The sequence below is a fragment of the Triticum urartu genome, chromosome 2A, assembly GCF_056163025.1.
Source record: "Triticum urartu cultivar PI428250 chromosome 2A, HENAU_Tu73, whole genome shotgun sequence".
In the NCBI taxonomy this organism is placed as follows: Eukaryota; Viridiplantae; Streptophyta; class Magnoliopsida; order Poales; family Poaceae; genus Triticum; species Triticum urartu.
In genome coordinates, this window is record NC_141874.1 from 720547569 (window position 1) to 720565381 (window position 17813).

A 17813-nucleotide genomic window follows, 5' to 3' on the forward strand; every position below is an offset into this window, starting at 1 on the left:
AGCGACCGGCCAGCGCGCGAGCTAGACGTGTACGCGCCGGGATGGGGATACCTGTAGCCGATGCCGTCGTGCTCCGGGACGCCGACGCCTTGCCGCGGCGAGGATGTCGGCTTGTGTGGCCAAGAAAGGCAGCCCCAAAGTTCAGCCACCATTGCCGAACAGCGACGAGGTCGACAATTACGGGCCGGCTCCTCGCCGCACCGCCGTCCGTCCGTGGCCGACAGGTGACACATACAGGTACAGGTGCAGCCTCCCCGGCATGCGATCCAGACCCAAGGCTCGCCATGATCAGATCACTCAACTACATCTCGTCAGCAACGCCATGGTCCATGACCATGACGTTCCCAGATCCACAGCAGGGGAAATTCAGCAAAAAACCATACTACCAGCACAACTTAACAAAACAGTAGATCGACAATGTGATACCAACATGTCATCTTTAAACTAGCATCCATTATGCCATGCATCCATGATGAATATTTAGTCAAATGAGTACTAGACACAGATCCCAGGATTATTTGCCGCGACACGACAGCGGCTTACAGGTAATACCAGTTTCGAACCATTCTTTTGTTTTCAAACCATGACCAGTTTTCTGGAACTTTTTTTCAAGGAATTTTGGAATTTTTTTATCAAGCTTTAGGTGAATGCAAAACCCTTTGGCCAAAAAGTTGCGGTATTATGAATCAATAAAATGATCTTGCGGTCGATTGAACGGACATCCGACGAGCCTTGCTGCTGTCTTAGGTCTTCAGGGCGGTGCTTTTGCAGATCGGACACAGGTTCTTCACCACTAGCCATTGCCTGATGCAGCTGGCATGGAAGTCATGCCCGCAGTGAAGCGTCCCGAGATCGTCACCGTCCACATACTCTTCCTGAATAAATGAACAGGGGAAAAGAAGGTAAGGAACTTCTTGTCATAATTTAGATTGGAAGGTAAGTAACCTCAGTAGTCTTTTTGTCTATCATTTCAAGAGTGAAGACAAACATGGCATGATGCTGAATGAAAAGGGATTCTTAGCTAGTCTGACATGGCATGCCTTTTGCAATATAAAATAGTACTCCCTCCGTTTGTTTTTATAAGACGTTCAGACAACTTGCTTTGTGCTGTTTTTGAACAGTGTCTGAAAGTCTAAAACGTCTTATAAAAACAAACAGAGGTAGTACTTCCAAACCAATGATTATGCAAAACCAAAATCCATACTTCCAAATCTTGGAAGTATGATTCGTATCCATGATTAGGCAAAAACCAAAATTCATAACCACCATGTAAACTCATGAGCATAATTGGCAAAAAATGTCTCACAGTTCTGAAAATCAGGCAAAAGTTTGTGGTACACTTCACATTGAGTATATTGTGTCCATAACTCCAGAATATTAGTTTGGATACTAAGTTGATGGATGGATGTAAGCAGCAATCAACCCTAAGGATTTTACCAAAAAAGAATTCATGTTTAAAGGACAGATATGAAAAAACTGGACAAGTATAGGACAACGCATCAAACTAAGTCCAGGACAGTTTAATGATATGTGACCTACTTGGATTCAAAACTGAATGTACATACTTATATAAGAACTGAAGCAGTTTGATGTTTTCCAAGTTCAAACATAAAGAGAGTACAAAAGCTTTGAAACATAAAGAGTGCAGAATACTGGTACCTGACAAATACAACATGGCTCATATTCCACAGATGATAATCTCCATGACGAGAATTTCCTTTGCTTCAGGAGCTTCATCACATCATTCTCGGTGAGCCCAGTGTTAACATTTCCTATTCTTTCCTCCAGTGCTAATAGTTCCTGAAAGATGAGTAGAGTACAAATATCTTGAGTACATTTTAGCATGGACGAAGATAAAAGGTAATGCCTCTACAAATAATACTGACCTCATAAGACATATTGTCTATGTCAAGACGCATATCCCTGTGTCTATCATGAATCTCGACGCCACCATAGAAAATAGACTGCTTCAAGAACAGATAGAAATGGAAACAAAGTAAATCCCCACAAATATCAGCAAATATAAACACTAAAAGGCATCAAATACTAGACTTTTATATGATCCGAGTAATGTTCACTCTGCAACTTGTACATTCATGTAATATGAAACAAAAGACACTCGGAAACTTATTATGTTATGATAAGATCTCCTATTCTAGCATGTGATGTGCTGACTCTATTTAAAAATCATCAGAACTAGACTAGTGCTACTTGATGTATAGTAGTTCTAGAGGAACGTTCTGACTGCTGACTGGCCTCCCATTTTAAGGATGGTAGGTTCATCCGTTTGCTTTTATCCTGCTTAAGTACAGATTCACAATGCATATGGTTTTGCACTACTAATTACATCCAAAATATAGCAACATAAAAACCATCTATACTAAATGTTCTGTCAAACAACTAGTGCGTTACAAGTTAACTAGGCATGGTCGGGCAATGCAAGTAAAGTCAGTAAGTAATCAGACAAAAAACATGAGACTCAAATATCGATCTACTACTATTAAGTAGATTTTGCCATCTTGGTTTTCTTTACAGAACAATACAAAATTTGCATGAAGCTCACACGACAAATGCTATTACTGACCTCAAATCTGACATTCTCCCCTCTCTGAATCATTTCTAGTGCATTCCGTATCTGGTGATAAGTAAAAAGGTCAACATCATAGTGTCATAAGATTGCTCATAATTTTAGAAGTAAAGCTTTGTAGCAACTAAATATGATCCAGGAACTGCTGACTAGTTTTCCCCAGTATAACTAGTAACTAGACACTGAATACAGAGAGTTTGGACAGATAGAGCGATCAGTTTTCATGGTAATACAGTGGTATATCATAATATAGGCACATCAAAGGGGGAGAAAAAGGATGAACCGGTATATCAAACAAGAAAAAAAATCAGGATTTTTTTATAAGAGGCAAAGTCAATCAACTCACCTCCATTAATCTTCTTCCCTCCCTAGTATTCCTCATTGGTAATGGAACACCCCAAACACCATCACCCTGACGTTCCAATAGAAACCCTGACCTTAAGCGCGGGTGCTGCGGACCACGAAGTGCTCCAGATAGACGACCTATTTCCTATTATGAAAAATAAATTTTCATCAAGCTAACAGAAAAGAGGAATTAAGGTGGAAAACTAAACATATGAAGACATGACAGACGAAAGTTACCTCTGATAAATTTCTAGGATGCCGTCGATGTAGGTTCTGATGAGTGAGAGATGTTGAGCCTGCTGGTCGACTAATCGTTGAACTGGCATTAGCTCTTGATACAGAAGACACATTTCCAGGGATGGTAGCACCAGGATTGTCAGAATTCCAATTAGACAATTCTGGCACCAAATGTCTCATGTCTAGTGCAGCATGAGGGGCTGCACTAGGGAAGCCGGGAGCTACAAGATTCCTCCCAGTAACTTCCTCTCTACCAAGAATTATGTTGTCCAAGCTGCCTGCTCTCGACGATGAAGCTCCATGGCCAGCAAAACGGTGTGCGGTTTGTGGAATACCAGGGACTACGTTTCCAGGATGCTGGTACTGCAAGTTGATTCCACTGACCACAGGCATAGCCGCCTCTAGTTCATCAAATGCGCTCTGAAAGGCAGGCGGCTGGTGATAATATGAAGCGGGATGCCTGATAGAACCTGAAGGGGGCCATACACCATAGGGGCTAACCTGCTGAGCGGTGGTAGTCCTTGCCCGAAAACTTCTCTGTGAATTTCCTGAACTGTTATTGCCTCCGCTAGGATGATTGTAGCTAACAGATGACATTATTGTAGTAGCTCCATAGTTCGGAAGTTGTTCCTCAATGGAACTTGGAGCTAACAAGAAGTTATGGGAGGACACATTTGGGCCAGGAGCTGGGTTGAAACTTGAAGAAGGAACACTATGGAAGGCATTATCATTTCTGTGGGAAAAGCTTGTGCTAGCACCTGCTGAAAATTGCCCGTGCACTCCTTCAATGTTTTTCCTCTTGCACGCTAAACGCCGGCCGTCCAGGGAACTACTGCCTGGTCTTTGATCAATGTCCTCTGGCATCAGGGAAAAGTTCCCCAAAGGATGTTCGAAAGCATTCAAAGAAGGGAACGGCTCTGGCTGCTCGTCGTCTAAACCGAAAGTTCGGTAAGGATGCAATCTTAGCTCAGTGGCCTGGGCGGTGGCATCAGTACGGGAGCACCCAGCATGTTGCTGTGAGGCTTGAGAGGCGTTGTTCGCATTGGAACTCTGACCGAAGAGATCATGGCCACTGGTGTTAAGGTTGATGTCCACATTATCCAAAGAAAGGTTGTGCTCAGCACCCAGACGCCTCTCACCGATCCTCAAACCACCACCAATGTTCAGATGCTCAGCCTTGATCGCGTTGGAGCTCCCATAGTTCAGCGCACTGCCACTCGAGCTAGCTTCACCGGACCCCCAGAATCCTAAGAACTGGCCATCCTGATGCGCCTCGCTTCCATACGGAATGGCGCCGTCACCGCGGTTCATCTCGTAACCTGGGAGGTTCTGCGACTCTGCCGCTCCAAGCATGCTGTTCCAGTACGCCTGCTGGTCCATGACGGGGTTGCCTGAACCAGACCCATGGTCAAACCCGAAGACGTCGGATAGCTGTTCGACGGAATTCCTCTGCCCTTGCATTATCGAAAGGGTAAAGGGGTGTCCTTCTACAGATTGTTCTGCGGCAATAGCATGTCAGATGCTGCTCGCCTCTTTCCCAGCGATTCAAGTGAGACTCTGCATACAAATGTTAAAAACAGATTAGAAACTTTGGAACAGAAAATTCTTCTGAAATCTGAACATTCCAATCCAAGATGAAGAAAAAAAGAGCAAGTAGCAGACTCAAATGGTGGAATGCGGAATGCTAATACTCCATTAAGGTTTGCCACAACATCAAGAAGAGATGAGAACTAATCTCACTTTGTTCTACCCAAAACACCACGAATCCAGTCCTCTTTGGGGCCAAATCTATGACAGATAGCTATCTATCTACACACATTGAGAAAAAAGATGTCCCTTTTCCGTCTCTCGTGTACCCTTTTGCGACCCCTTTGACATCTGGAAGTAAATACGGCCATTCCGGAACGAGATAGATATCCAGCGATCGATCCGTGACGGCATTAACTCTGCGCCTCAGCAATCTTGGCGTGAGCCGCATTTGGTGTGGCGTGGTGCGTGGACACAGTACACACACCAAACTTGATGGCAAGTTTGGCCCCTGCTCTGCTGCTGTAAGCAAAGCAAAGGTGGTGCCACCGCATTATTTTCGGGCTGCAAGCAAAGGTGGTGATGCATGCATTTTCTTTCTAATTAATAATGATGATTAAATATAAATAAAGGGAGAAAAACACGGCGATTCCCCCACATTGCTTGCATGCGGATGGACGGACGGACGGGCTGCATGCAAACGACGGGATGGGGCCCACGGGTTGCGCCTGTGAACGAGGCTTAAAAAATGGCCTCTTTTCTCGCGCATTTATTTCCCTTCGCTTTCGGTTTTTGCCAAAGGATGCGGTAAAACCAGCGAAAAGTAAAGGAAAGGTAGCTATCCGTCCATGGATTCGAGGAACAGATCGGTTCTCTCGTCGTGGAATCGAGAGATGAGCGAGCAACGGGGCAAGGGATACGACCGGCGGAGAACGGCGAAGACATCTCCGTCGCACGCACCCAGAAACAGGAGGAGAAATCCCAAAAACACAAGGGGAAATCATCAGGATGTACTATCTGACGGCCGAAGAACTCTGTTCTGTTCTGGAAAGAGAATAGCATGAGCTTTTTGCTGCAACATAAGGCATAATCGACGGAGGAAAAGAGAGACGATGGTTTGAAAGAACCAAGAACTTGAACGGAAGCGGAATGAACGAGCAGATTAAAAAAAAACAAGAAACGAATACCAATAATAAACATGGAGATGGAGATGGAGAAGGAGATGGAACAAACCGTGGCAGGAAGCGGTCCCGAGATATTCAAGAGCTCGCCGGAGCCACAATCCAAGCACTTGTTCGCATCCACCTTGTTTCTCCTGCCGATCCTCTCCAGCCAAGACACAGATGGAGAGGGAGAATCAGCCCAAGAAACGGAGGAAGAACCAATCAATCGGTGGAGGGGGAGAGATGGCAGCTAGGTGGGGGGACAGAATTCGGAGAGATCGATGCGGGTGGAGAGGAGGAGGGAGGGAGGGAATGGGTGGAGGAAAATCTGCCAAAGACCAGGGGAGAAAGACGGGGGGCGGAGGAGGGAGAGGTTGGAGCGTGGTGATGAGACGAGAGGATGGATGTCTGTAATGTAATGGGGGCAAGAGAGAGAGAGAGAGAGAGAGGTTTGGCCGAATTCCGATTTATTTATTTCTCTGTCTCACGCCGCACACTCTCTCTTTCTCTTGGTCTTTGGGAGGAGGATGGGTATCTCGATTCTCCCCCACCAAAACCTCTTTTTATAAATGTAAATAAATAAATAAATGCCTGGAATTAGTTTTTTAGAGATAAATAAATAAATGCCTGGAATTATTTTTTAGAAATAAACAAGTAAATGCCTGGAATTATTTTTTAGATATAAACAAGTAAATGCCTGGAATTAGCAGTAGTTGTTACTGTGACGGAGCAAGCACGCCTCCTCCAAAAACGGCCAAAGATTAGCGTGGCTGTCTCGCTTTGCATTTTCGGCCGCTTTTGGGCCTTTGGAAGGCGCAGCCCCCCCTTTCTTTGCATGCTCCTCCATCTCTTTCCACCCTTTCTTTGCCTTGGATATCTCTGCTTTACCCCCAAAAACAAAAGATATCTCCACTTCTACATTTTCTTACATAAATGAGAAATCTTGGGCATTTAATGCTTCTGGGTTGTAATCCAATACTCCCTCCATTTCAAAATATAGTGCGCCCGCGCTTCCCGAGGTCCAACTTTAATTATAAATTTAATCAACGAGACCAACTGCGACGGGAGAAAAAAATATATAATTAAAAACTTTTTTGGAATACGAATTCACTGATATAATTTTTGCTCGCGCCGCAATCGGTCTTAATAGTTAAATTTACGGTCAAAGTTGAAGCACGGAGATAGAGGAAGCACTATATTGTGGAATGGAGGGAGTACTAGTCATTACATGTTAGATATGCTGCTGAGTTGTATCCCGCGGGGCCCCACGCAGCACCTGTCAGTGCATACATCATTTAAAATTACAGGGGGTTGAGTGAGTAAATTTCGCACTGGTCAGGTTGCCATGCCATTATTACATCATGCCGTTTTTCAAGGCCGCCCCCGTCCTGCGCGTCCATAAAACCAGATTTGACCGCATCAACGCCACTACTACTGCGCCAGCATAGAAAATGGCGCGGCCACGTCCTTGGCATGCACCATGGACGAGCCAACGCCATGCCGCCGCGCCACGTTTCGCCCTCCGCTGGTCTCCACGCCACCGGAGCATCTACTCCTATCTATCTAAACAAGATTTGCACAAGTCGCAAAGCAAAGAAAAACAGTACTGTTGTAATTATTCTGGAGTATCCTCTCGTCGCCGGGGCCCATGCATGCGCCACCCTCAGCGGCGCTGGAGATAGATAGAGATAGCGCCGCCCAGGTCAAAAAAGCCGGTGCGTGGCATGCGCCGTGGATCAGCGGCGCGCTCGCGTCCGTCTGTCCATCTCCACCGCGTCATCGGCGACGACCTCGGCCCGGAGATCACGGTGCTCCGTCAGGATCAGCAAACGGCTCGTCGTCGGGATAGGATAAGCCGACGGCGGTGCCTGGTGCTTTCTCTGACGGGGCCTCGCTGCTCGGCGCCATGTGGCCGGACTGGTGGTGGTGGCGGCGGCAGCGGTGCCCCGGGAATATACGGCGGGGAATCCATCCGTCCGGCCGTCGCTTTTCTTTTCTTTTTCCTATATAATATCTTTCGTCCCCTGGTCCGGTTTCTCCATTTGGGCCGGATTCCCTGCGCTTTGGCGCCTCTGCTCTCTCGCCGCTTTGGGCTAAATTACGCAGCGAACCACTGTCGCGGTGGGGCCCGCCGCGGAGGAGATCCCTGCTTTGTCTCTTTACGGCTGTTGCTGCTGGTGGTGCTGGTAATTTGTCCTCCCCATGAGAGTGAAATACCCGCAAAAAAAAGAGAGTGAAATGGAGGAATAAAGGAAGGCCAAGGAGGATCAGTATCTCCTCGCAATGGAAGAGGACTGGCTGGATCAGAATAATAGTTTGTTGGAAACAAAAGAGTGGCTCACAAGGCAGCCAGCATATGCGTGGGTTATTCTCCTCGGCTGCAAGTGCTGCCATTTGTGCCGGCTTATAAAAAAGGACCTTCATCTTTCACGCAGGGAGGTGATCTATGTTCGCCGGTAAGGGCTCTTTTGGTTTGTGAAATTCTAAAAGTGCATCAATGGAAAAAAACACAGAAATAATATAGGGATAGAGTATATTAAAAAAACACAATAGCAAACGCTAGAAAAATCAACGGTTCTCGTTCTTGTTCAAAAAATATCCCATTTCCTGCTAATAGTTTGCCAAAACATTGCATGCTCGATTAGAACTGTTTCACGCGAAACCTGACCGGTTGATCCCACTGTCACGTGGCCGGGAGGGGGGGGGGGGGGAGGGGGGAGATGGCGCTCGTCACACACCGTTGGAATGCTCTGCTGATGGACCTAATCAGGCCAAATCCAATCGACTAACCCCCTTTTGCCCTCTCTACTTCCACCAGCCGTTGCAGCCGCCATGTCCTAGAACGACGGTGAAACGAGCAACGATTGGCTCTCAAAACGACTAAGGCTATGAACCATACGTGAGCTCCTCCTCTCTATGAACTAGGGATAGGGTTTCTTTGATTTTAAGCTAGGATTTGATAGGAATATTCCAATTTTCTCACTTGTTCATGTTATTATAGATCCGACAAACAATAGAGGACTCACGTTGGTGCGACGGTGTTGTTGGAGCTGGGATATGCGCCTATAAGCTGCCGGTAGAGAGGGGTGTTGCATTTGAAAGCACCAACACCGACAGGAGGTTCTCTCGAAATAGGCTTTCACCCGCTTTATAAGTAAAGCAATAACCATACAAAGTACACGGCCGAACGATACAAAATGATGAGGTAACCCTCCTACAAAGCCAATCCCATGATAACCAGAAACGCAGACCGCTGGAGACTATGAGACCGGAAGATAACACCGGAAGACCTGAGAACATCGCTACACTACACCCTTGAACACCTAAGCTCCACGACGCCGCCAGGCGTCACCGCCGTCGAGTCCATCGGACAAGGGTTTTCGGCCGAAACTCACGCATGAAGAGGACCACCATGACGACGTCTCCAAGAAGATAACGACGCCCACGAGCGTCGCCATCGACGGCGACAAAGCGCAGAGCTTTCACTCGGCAGCTCCCTCATGCCAGCTGAGGTCTTCAAGAGACGTGTGGCGAATCCAAATCCCCAGCTCCAAATCGGGCGCACCGCCACCGCCAAAGACAAATGGCTCACCCTAGCCACCCACCGCTACACCTCTTGCCACCCACACTACCAAAATACATAGCCACCGCCGCCGCCTTGGCGCCCGCCGGAGAGCCAACCACGCAGACCACCTTCCAAGGCTGCTGCCCCGACATCCAAGCCGCGCGACATCGCCCACCGTCTGCTTCACAACGCACAAACTGCGACAGGAGAAGCCCGACATCAGCCACCGAGCCTGGGTCGGCGCCACCATCATTAGGGCACCCACACCTGCAATCCCACCAATCCAAGTTGACCAGGAGGACATGAATCCATGGCTGCCGATGTCCATCGTTCAGCCACCGCTCAGATGACGCCAAGTCCGCAGCTTGAGGCACCGATCCAACCGCCGGCACACGGGTGGCCCAAACACCACTGCCACAGACCTCCACCGACGCTATAACATGAGGACGCCTCTCCAACCGGACCGCAAGCACCCACCTTTACCTAGCCAGCGGCGATCCAACCTTGCACATGGAGCAACAAACACCAGGCATGAGGACCAGGTCAAACTCCTGCCTTGTGACTTGTCCACGTCGCCGGCCTACTGCCAGCGCACGTTCCTAGTGAAGAAGATCGCAGGCCCAACCTGAAGGAAATATGCCCTAGAGGCAATAATAAAGTTGTTATTTATGTTTCCTTATATCATGATAAATGTTTATTATTCATGCTACAATTGTATTAACCGGAAACTTAGTACATGTGTGAATACATAGACAAAACATAATGTACCTAGTATGCCTCTATTTGACTAGCTCGTTAATCAAAGATGATTAAGTTTCCTGACCATAGACATGTGTTGTCATTTGATGAACGGGATCACATCATTATGAGAATGATGTGATGGACAAGACCCATCCATTAGCTTAGCATGTTGATCGTTCAGTTTTATTGCTATTGCTTTCTTCATGACTTATACATATTCCTTTGACTATGAGATTATGCAACTCCCGAATACCGGAGGAACACCTTGTGTGCTATCAAACGTCACAACGTAACTGGATGATTATAAAGATGCTCTACAGGTGTCTCTGAAGGTGTTTGTTGAGTTGGCATAGATCGAGATTAGGATTTGTCACTCCGTGTATCAGAGAGGTATCTTTGCGCCCTCTCGGTAATGTACATCACTATAAAGCCTTGTAAGCAATGTGAGAAATGAGTTACTTGCGGGATGATGCATTACGGAACGAGTAAAGAGACTTGCCGGTAACGAGATTGAACTAGGTATAAGGATACCGACGATCTAATCCCGGGCAAGTAATATACCGATGACAAAGGGAATAACGTATGTTGTTATACCGTTTGACCGATAAAGACCTTCGTAGAATATGTAGGAGTCAATATGAGCATCTAGGTTCCGCTATTGGTTATTGACCGGAGATGTGTCTCGGTCATGTCTACATAGTTCTCGAACCCGTAGGATCCGCACGCTTAACGTTCGATGACGATTTATATTATGAGTTATGTGATTTGATGACCGAAGTTTTTTCGGAGTCCCGGATGAGATCACGGACATGACGAGGAGTCTCGAAATGGCCGAGAGGTAAAGATCGATATATTGGAAGGCTATATTCGGACATCGGAATGGTTTCGAGTGATTCGGGTACTTTTCAGAGTACCGGAGAGTTACGGGAATTCGCCGGGGGAAGTTAATGGGCCTTATTGGGCTTTTGTGGAGATAGGGAAGAAGCGCCACGAGGTGGCTCTCACCCCCCTGCCCAAACCGAATTGGACAAAGGGTGGGGGCGCGGCCCTGCCTTTCCTTCTCCTTCTCCCTCTCCCTCCTTTCCTTCTTTCCTACTTCGAAAAGGAAAGGGAATCCTACTAGGACTTGGGAGTCCTAGTAGAACTCCCTACACTTGGCGCGCCCCTAGGAGGGTCGGCCTCTCTCCCTCCCTCCTTTATATACGTGGGCAGGGGCACCCCAAAGGCACTCCAAGATTTTTCTTAGCCGTGTGCGGTGCCCTCCTCCACAGTTACACACCTCGGTCATATCGTCGTAGTGCTTAGGCGAAGCCCTGCACCGGTAACTTCATCATCACCGTCGTCACGGTGTCGTGCTGACGAAACTCTCCCTTGGCCCTCTGCTGGATCAAGAGTTCGAGGGACGTCATCGAGCTGAACGTGTGCTGAACTCAGAGGTGTCGTACGTTTGGTACTTGGATCAGTTTGATTGCGAAGACGTTCGACTACATCAACCGTGTTACATAACGCTTCCGCTTTCGGTCTACGAGGGTACATGGACACACTCTCATGTCTCGTTTCTGTGCTTCTCCTAGATAGATCTTGCATGATCGTAGGAATTGTTTTGAATTACTACGTTCCCCAACAGTGGCATCCGAGCCAGGTCTATGCGTAGAATTTATATGCACGAGTAGAACACAAAGAGTTGTGGGCGATAATAGCCATACTGCTTACCACCAACGTCTTACTTTGATTCGGCGGTATTGTTGGATGAAGTGGCCTGGACCGACATTACATGACTGCATTCATGAGACTAGTTCTACGGACGTGCTTCGCACACAGGTGGCTGGTGGGTGTCTGTTTCTCCAACTTTTGTTGAATCGAGTTTCACTATGGTCGGTCCTTGTTGAAGGTTAAAACAGCACACATGACGAAAAATCGTTGTGGTTTTGATGCGTAGGTAAGAGCGATTCTTGCTAGAAGCCCGTAGCAGCCACGTAAAACTTGCAACAACAAAGTAGAGGACGCCTAACTTATTTTTGCAGGTTATGTTGTGATCTGATATGGTCAAGACGTGATGAGATATAAATTGATGTATGAGATGGTCATGTTTTGTAAAAGTTATCGGCAACTGGCAGGAGCCTTATGATTGTCGCTTTATTGTATGAAATGCAATCGCCATGTAAGTGCTTTAATTTATCACTAAGCGATATCGATAGTCGTAGAAGCAACAGTTGGCGAGACGACAATGATGCTACGATGGAGATCAAGGTGTCAAGCCGGTGACGATGGTAATCATGACGGTGCTTTGGAGATGGAGATCAAAGGCACAAGATGATGATGGCCATATCATGTCACTTATTTTGATTGCATGTGATGTTTATCCTTTATGCATCTTATTTTGCCTAGTACGGCGGTAGCATTATAAGATGATCCCTCACTAAATTTCAAGGTATAAGTGTTCTCCCTGAGTATGCACCATTGCTACAGTTCGTCGTGCCGAGACACCACGTGATGATCGAGTGTGATAAGCTCTACGTTCACATATAACGAGTGCAAGCTAGTTTTGCACACACGGAAATCGTCGGGTTAAACTTGACGAGCCTAACATATGCAGATATGGCCCCGGAACACTGAGACCGAAAGGTCGAACGTGAATCATATAGTAGACATGATCAACATAGTGATGTTCACCTTTGAAAACTACTCCATCTCACGTGATGATCAGACATGGTTTAGTTGATATGGATCACGTGATCATTTAGATGACTAGAGGGATGTCTATCTAAGTGGGAGTTCTTAAGTAATGTGATTAATTGAACTTTAATTTATCATGAACTTAGTCCTGGTAATATTAGCAAATTATGTTGTAGATCAATAGCTCACATTATAGCTCCCCGTTTATTTTTGATATGTTCCTAGAGAAAAATGAGTTGAAAGATGATAGTAGCAATGATGCGGACTGGATCCGTGACCTAAGGATTCTCCTCATTGCTGCACAGAAGAATTATGTCCTTGATGCACTGCTAGGTGACTGACCTATTGCAGGAGTAGATGCATACGTTATTAACGTTTGGCAATCTCGATATGATGACTACTTGATAGTTTAGTGCACCATGCTTTATGGCTTAAAATCGGGACTTCAAAAACGTTTTAAACTCCATGGAGCATATGAGATTTTCCAAGAGTTGAAATTAGTATTTCAGACTCATGCCCATGTTGAGAGGTATGAGACCTCTGACAAGTACTTTGCCTACAAGATGGAGGAGAATAGCTCAACTAGTGAGCATGTGCTCATAATGTCTGGATACTACAATCGCTTGAATCAAGTGGGAGTTAATCTTTCAGACAAGATAGTGATTGACATAATTCTCTTGTCATTATCACCAAGTTACTAGAACTTCGTGATGAACTATAATATGCAAGGAATGATGAAAACGATTCCCAAGCTCTTCGTGATGCTGAAATCTGTGAAGGTAGAAATCAAGAAATAGCATCAAGTGTTGACGGTTAACAAGACCACTAGTTTCAAGAAAAATGGCAAGGGAAATAAAGGGAACTTCAAGAATGACAAGAAGTTGTCACTCCCATGAAGAAGCCCAAAGCTAGACCTAAGCCTGAAACTGAGTGCTTCTACTACAAAGTAAATGGTCACTGAAAGTGGAACTACCCCAAATACTTGGCGAATAAGAAGGATGGCGAAGTGAACAAAAGTATCTTTGATATACATGTTATTTATATGTACTTTACTAGTGTTCATAGTAGCCCCTGGGTATTTGATACCGGTTCAGTTGCAAAGATTTGTAACTCGAAAGAGGAGTTGCAAAATGAACATATACTAGTTGAGGGCGAAGAGACGATGTGTGTTGGAAGTGATTCCAAGGTTGATAAGATCACCATCGCACACCCCCTTTACCTTCGGGATTAGTGTGGAACCAAAAATAAATGTTATATGGTGTTTTGCGTTGAGCATGAATATGATTGGGTCATGTTTATTGCAATACGGTTATTCATTTAAGTCAAAGAATAATTGTTATTCTGTTTACATGAATAAAATCTTCTATGGTCATACACCCAAGGTGAATGGTTTATTGAATCTTGATCGTGGTGATACACATATTCATAATATTGATGCCAAAAGATACAAAGTTGATAATGATAGTGCAACATACTAGTGGCACTGCCGTTTAGGTCATATTGGTGTAAAGCGCATGAAGAAACTCCATGCGGATGGACTTTTGGAATCACTTGATTATGAATCATTTGATGCTTGTGAACCATGCCTCATGGGCAAGATGACTGAGACTCCGATCTCTGGAACAATGGAGCGAGCCACTGACTTATTAGAAATAATACATACTGATGTATGCGGTCCGATGAGTGTTGAGGCTCACGGCGGGTATCGTTATCTTCCGATCTTCACAGATGATTTGAGCAGATATGGGTATATCTACTTGATGAAACATAAGTCTGAAACATTTGAAAAGTTCAAAGAATTTAGAGTGAAGTGGAAAATCATCGTAACAAGAAAATAAAGTTTCTACGATCTGATCGTGAAGGTGAATATTTGAGTTATGAGTTTGTACTTCATTTGAAACAATGTGGAATGGTTTCGCAACTCATGCCACCTGGAACACCACGGAGTAATGTTGTGTCCGAATGTCGTAACCATACTTTATTAGATATGGTGCGATCTATGATGTCTCTTACCGATTTACCATTGTCTTTTTGGGGTTATGCATTAGAGACAGCTGCATTAACGTTAAATAGGGCACCATCTAAATCCGTTGAGACGACACCATATGAACTATGGTTTGGCAAGAAACCTAAGCTGTCGTTTCTTAAAGTTTGAGGTTGCGATGCTTATGTGAAAAAGCTATTGGCAACATAGTATTTCAAAAATTTGCCTACGATCACGCAAGATCTATCTAGGAGAAGCATAGCAACGAGCGGGGAGAGTGTTCCACGTACCCACATAGACCGAAAGCGGAAGCGTTAAGTAACGCGGTTGATGTAGTCGAACGTCTTCGCGATCCAACCGATCAAGTAATGAACGCACAACACCTCCTCGATCTGCACACGTTCAGCTCGGTGACGTCCCTCGAACTCTAGATCCAGCTGAGGCTGAGGGAGAGTTTTGTCAGCACGACGACGTGGTGACGGTGATGATGAAGTTACCGATGTACGGCTTCGCCTAAGCACTACGACAATATGACCGAGGTGGAAATCTGTGGAGGGGGCACCGCATGAAGGAAATATGCCCTAGAGGCAATAATAAAGTTGTTATTTATATTTCTTTATATCATGATAAATGTTTATTAGTCATGCTAGAATTGTATTAACCGAAAACTTAGTACATGTGTGAATACATAGACAAACAGAGTGTCACTAGTATGCCTCTACTTGACTAGCTCGTTGAATCAATGATGGTTATGTTTCCTGACCATAGACATGAGTTGTCATTTGATTAACATGATCACATCATTAGAGAATGATGTGATTGACTTGACCCATCCGTTAGCTTAGCACGATGATCGTTTAATTTGTTGCTGTTGCTTTCTCCATAACTTATATATGTTCCTATGACTATGAGATCGTGCAACTCCCGAATACCGGAGGAACACTTTGTGTGCTATCAAACGTCACAACATAACTAGGTGACTATAAAGATGCTCTACAGGTGTCTCCGATGGTGTTTGTTGAGTTGGCACAGCTCGAGATTAGGATTTGTCACTCCGAGTATCGGAGAGGTATCTCTGGGCCCTCTCGGTAATGCACATCACTATAAGCCTTGCAAACAATGTGACTAATGAGTTAGTTGCGGGAAGATGCATTACGGAACGAGTAAAGAGACTTGCCGGTAACGAGATTGAACTAGGTATTGGGATACCGACGATCGAATCTCGGGCAAGTAACATACCGATGACAAAGGGAACAACGTATATCGTTATGCGGTTTGACCGGTAAAGATCTTCGTAGAATATGTGGGAGCCCATATGAACATCCAGGTTCCGCTATTGGTTATTGACCGGAGACGTGTCTAGTTCTCGAACCCGCAGGGTCCGCACGCTTAACTTCGGTGACGATTGGTATTATGAGTTTATGTGTATTGATGTACCAAAGGTAGTTCATAGTCCTGGATATGATCACGCACATGACAAGGAGTCTCGAAATGGTCGAGACATAAAGATTGATATATTGGACGGCTATATTCGGACACCGGAAGTGTTCCAGGTGATTTCAGAGAAAACCGGAGTGCCGGAGGGTTACCGGAACCCCCCGGGGAAAGTTGGGCCTTCATGGGCCATAGGGAAGTGGGGAGGCAGCCCACAAGGGGCAGCTGCGCCCCTACCTATAGGGAGTCCGAATTGGACTAGGGAGGGCCCCCCTTTCCTTCTTCTCTTCCTCTCCCTTCCTTCCTTCCCCTTCTCCTCCTAGTAGGACTAGGAAAGGAGGAATCCTACTCCTACTAGGAGGAGGATTCCTCCTCCCTTGGCGTGCCACTAGGGCCGGTCGGCCTCCCCCCTTGCTCCTTTATATATGGTGGCAGGGGGCACCCTAGGACACACAAGTTGATTGTTTCCAGCCATGTGTGGTGCCCCCTCCACCATAATCCACCTCGGTCATATCGTAGCGGTGCTTAGGAGAAGCCCTGTTCCAGTAGCACCATCATCACCGTCATCATGCCGTCGTGCTGACGAAGCTCTCCCTCGACACTCTGCTGGATCGTGAGTTCGTGGGACGTCTTCGAGCCGAACGTGTGCAGATCGCGAAGGTGCCGTACTTTCGGTACTGAGATCGGTCGATCGTGAAGATGTACGACTACATCAACCACGTTGTCATAACGCTTTCGCTTATTGTCTATGAGGGTACGTGGACAACAGTCTCCCCTCTCGTTGCTATACATCACCATGATCTTGCGTGTGCGTAGGATTTTTTTTGAAATTACTGTGTTCCCCAACAGTGGCTTCCAAGCCAGGTTTATGCGTAGATGTTATATGGACGAGTAGAACACAAAGGAGTTGTGGGCGTGGGTATATACATATTGCTTGTCGTCACTAGTTGTTTTCTGATTCGGCGGTATTGTTGGATGAAGCGGCACAGACCGACATTACGCGTACGCTTACGCGAGACTGGTTCTACCGACGTGCTTCGTACACACGTGGCTGGTGGGTGTCAGTTTCTCCAACTTTAGTTGAATCGGATTCAATGAACAGGGTTCTTTCTGAAAATCAAAAAGCAATCACTATACCGCGCTGTGGTTTTTGATGCGTAGGTAAGAACGGTTCTTGCTCAAGCCCGTAGCAGCCACGTAAAACTTGCAACAACAAAATAGAGGTCGTCTAACTTGTTTTTGCAGGGCATGTTGTGATGTGATCTGGTCAAGACATGATGCTAAATTTTATTATGACATGATCATGTTTTGTAACATAGTTATCGGCAACTGGCAGGAGCCATATGGTTGTCGCTTTATTGTATGAAATGCAATCGCCATGTAATTGCTTTACTTTATCACTAAGCGGTAGCGATAGCCGTAGAAGCAATAGTTGGCGAGATGACAACGATGCTTCGATGGAGATCAAGGTGTCAAGCCGATGATGATGGTGATGATGACGGTGCCTTGGAGATGGAGATCTGCTACCTCTTGAGCACTGCGTTGGTTTTCCCT

The 17813-nt window shown here is 45.9% G+C and overlaps 1 protein-coding gene across 2 annotated transcripts; it reads right to left on the reverse strand.

The window, feature by feature from the left end:
• Window positions 1-420: 420 nt before the first annotated feature.
• Window positions 421-6294, reverse strand: LOC125529459 (putative E3 ubiquitin-protein ligase HIP1). Of its 2 annotated transcripts, none has more exons than XM_048693869.2 (7): window positions 5930-6294; window positions 3170-4726; window positions 2934-3077; window positions 2585-2635; window positions 1887-1964; window positions 1660-1800; window positions 421-875 (listed from the first exon to the last, which is right to left on the reverse strand). In XM_048693869.2, exons 2-7 carry the CDS (start codon window positions 4628-4630, stop codon window positions 744-746), a joined length of 2007 nt encoding a protein of 668 aa, XP_048549826.2. In that variant the 5' UTR covers window positions 4631-4726; window positions 5930-6294; the 3' UTR covers window positions 421-743. The 2 variants fall into 2 exon arrangements, with proteins under 2 accessions (XP_048549826.2, XP_048549825.2); XM_048693868.2 differs by having other exon boundaries at window positions 1887-1967.
• Between the last annotated feature and the right edge of the window lie 11519 nt (window positions 6295-17813).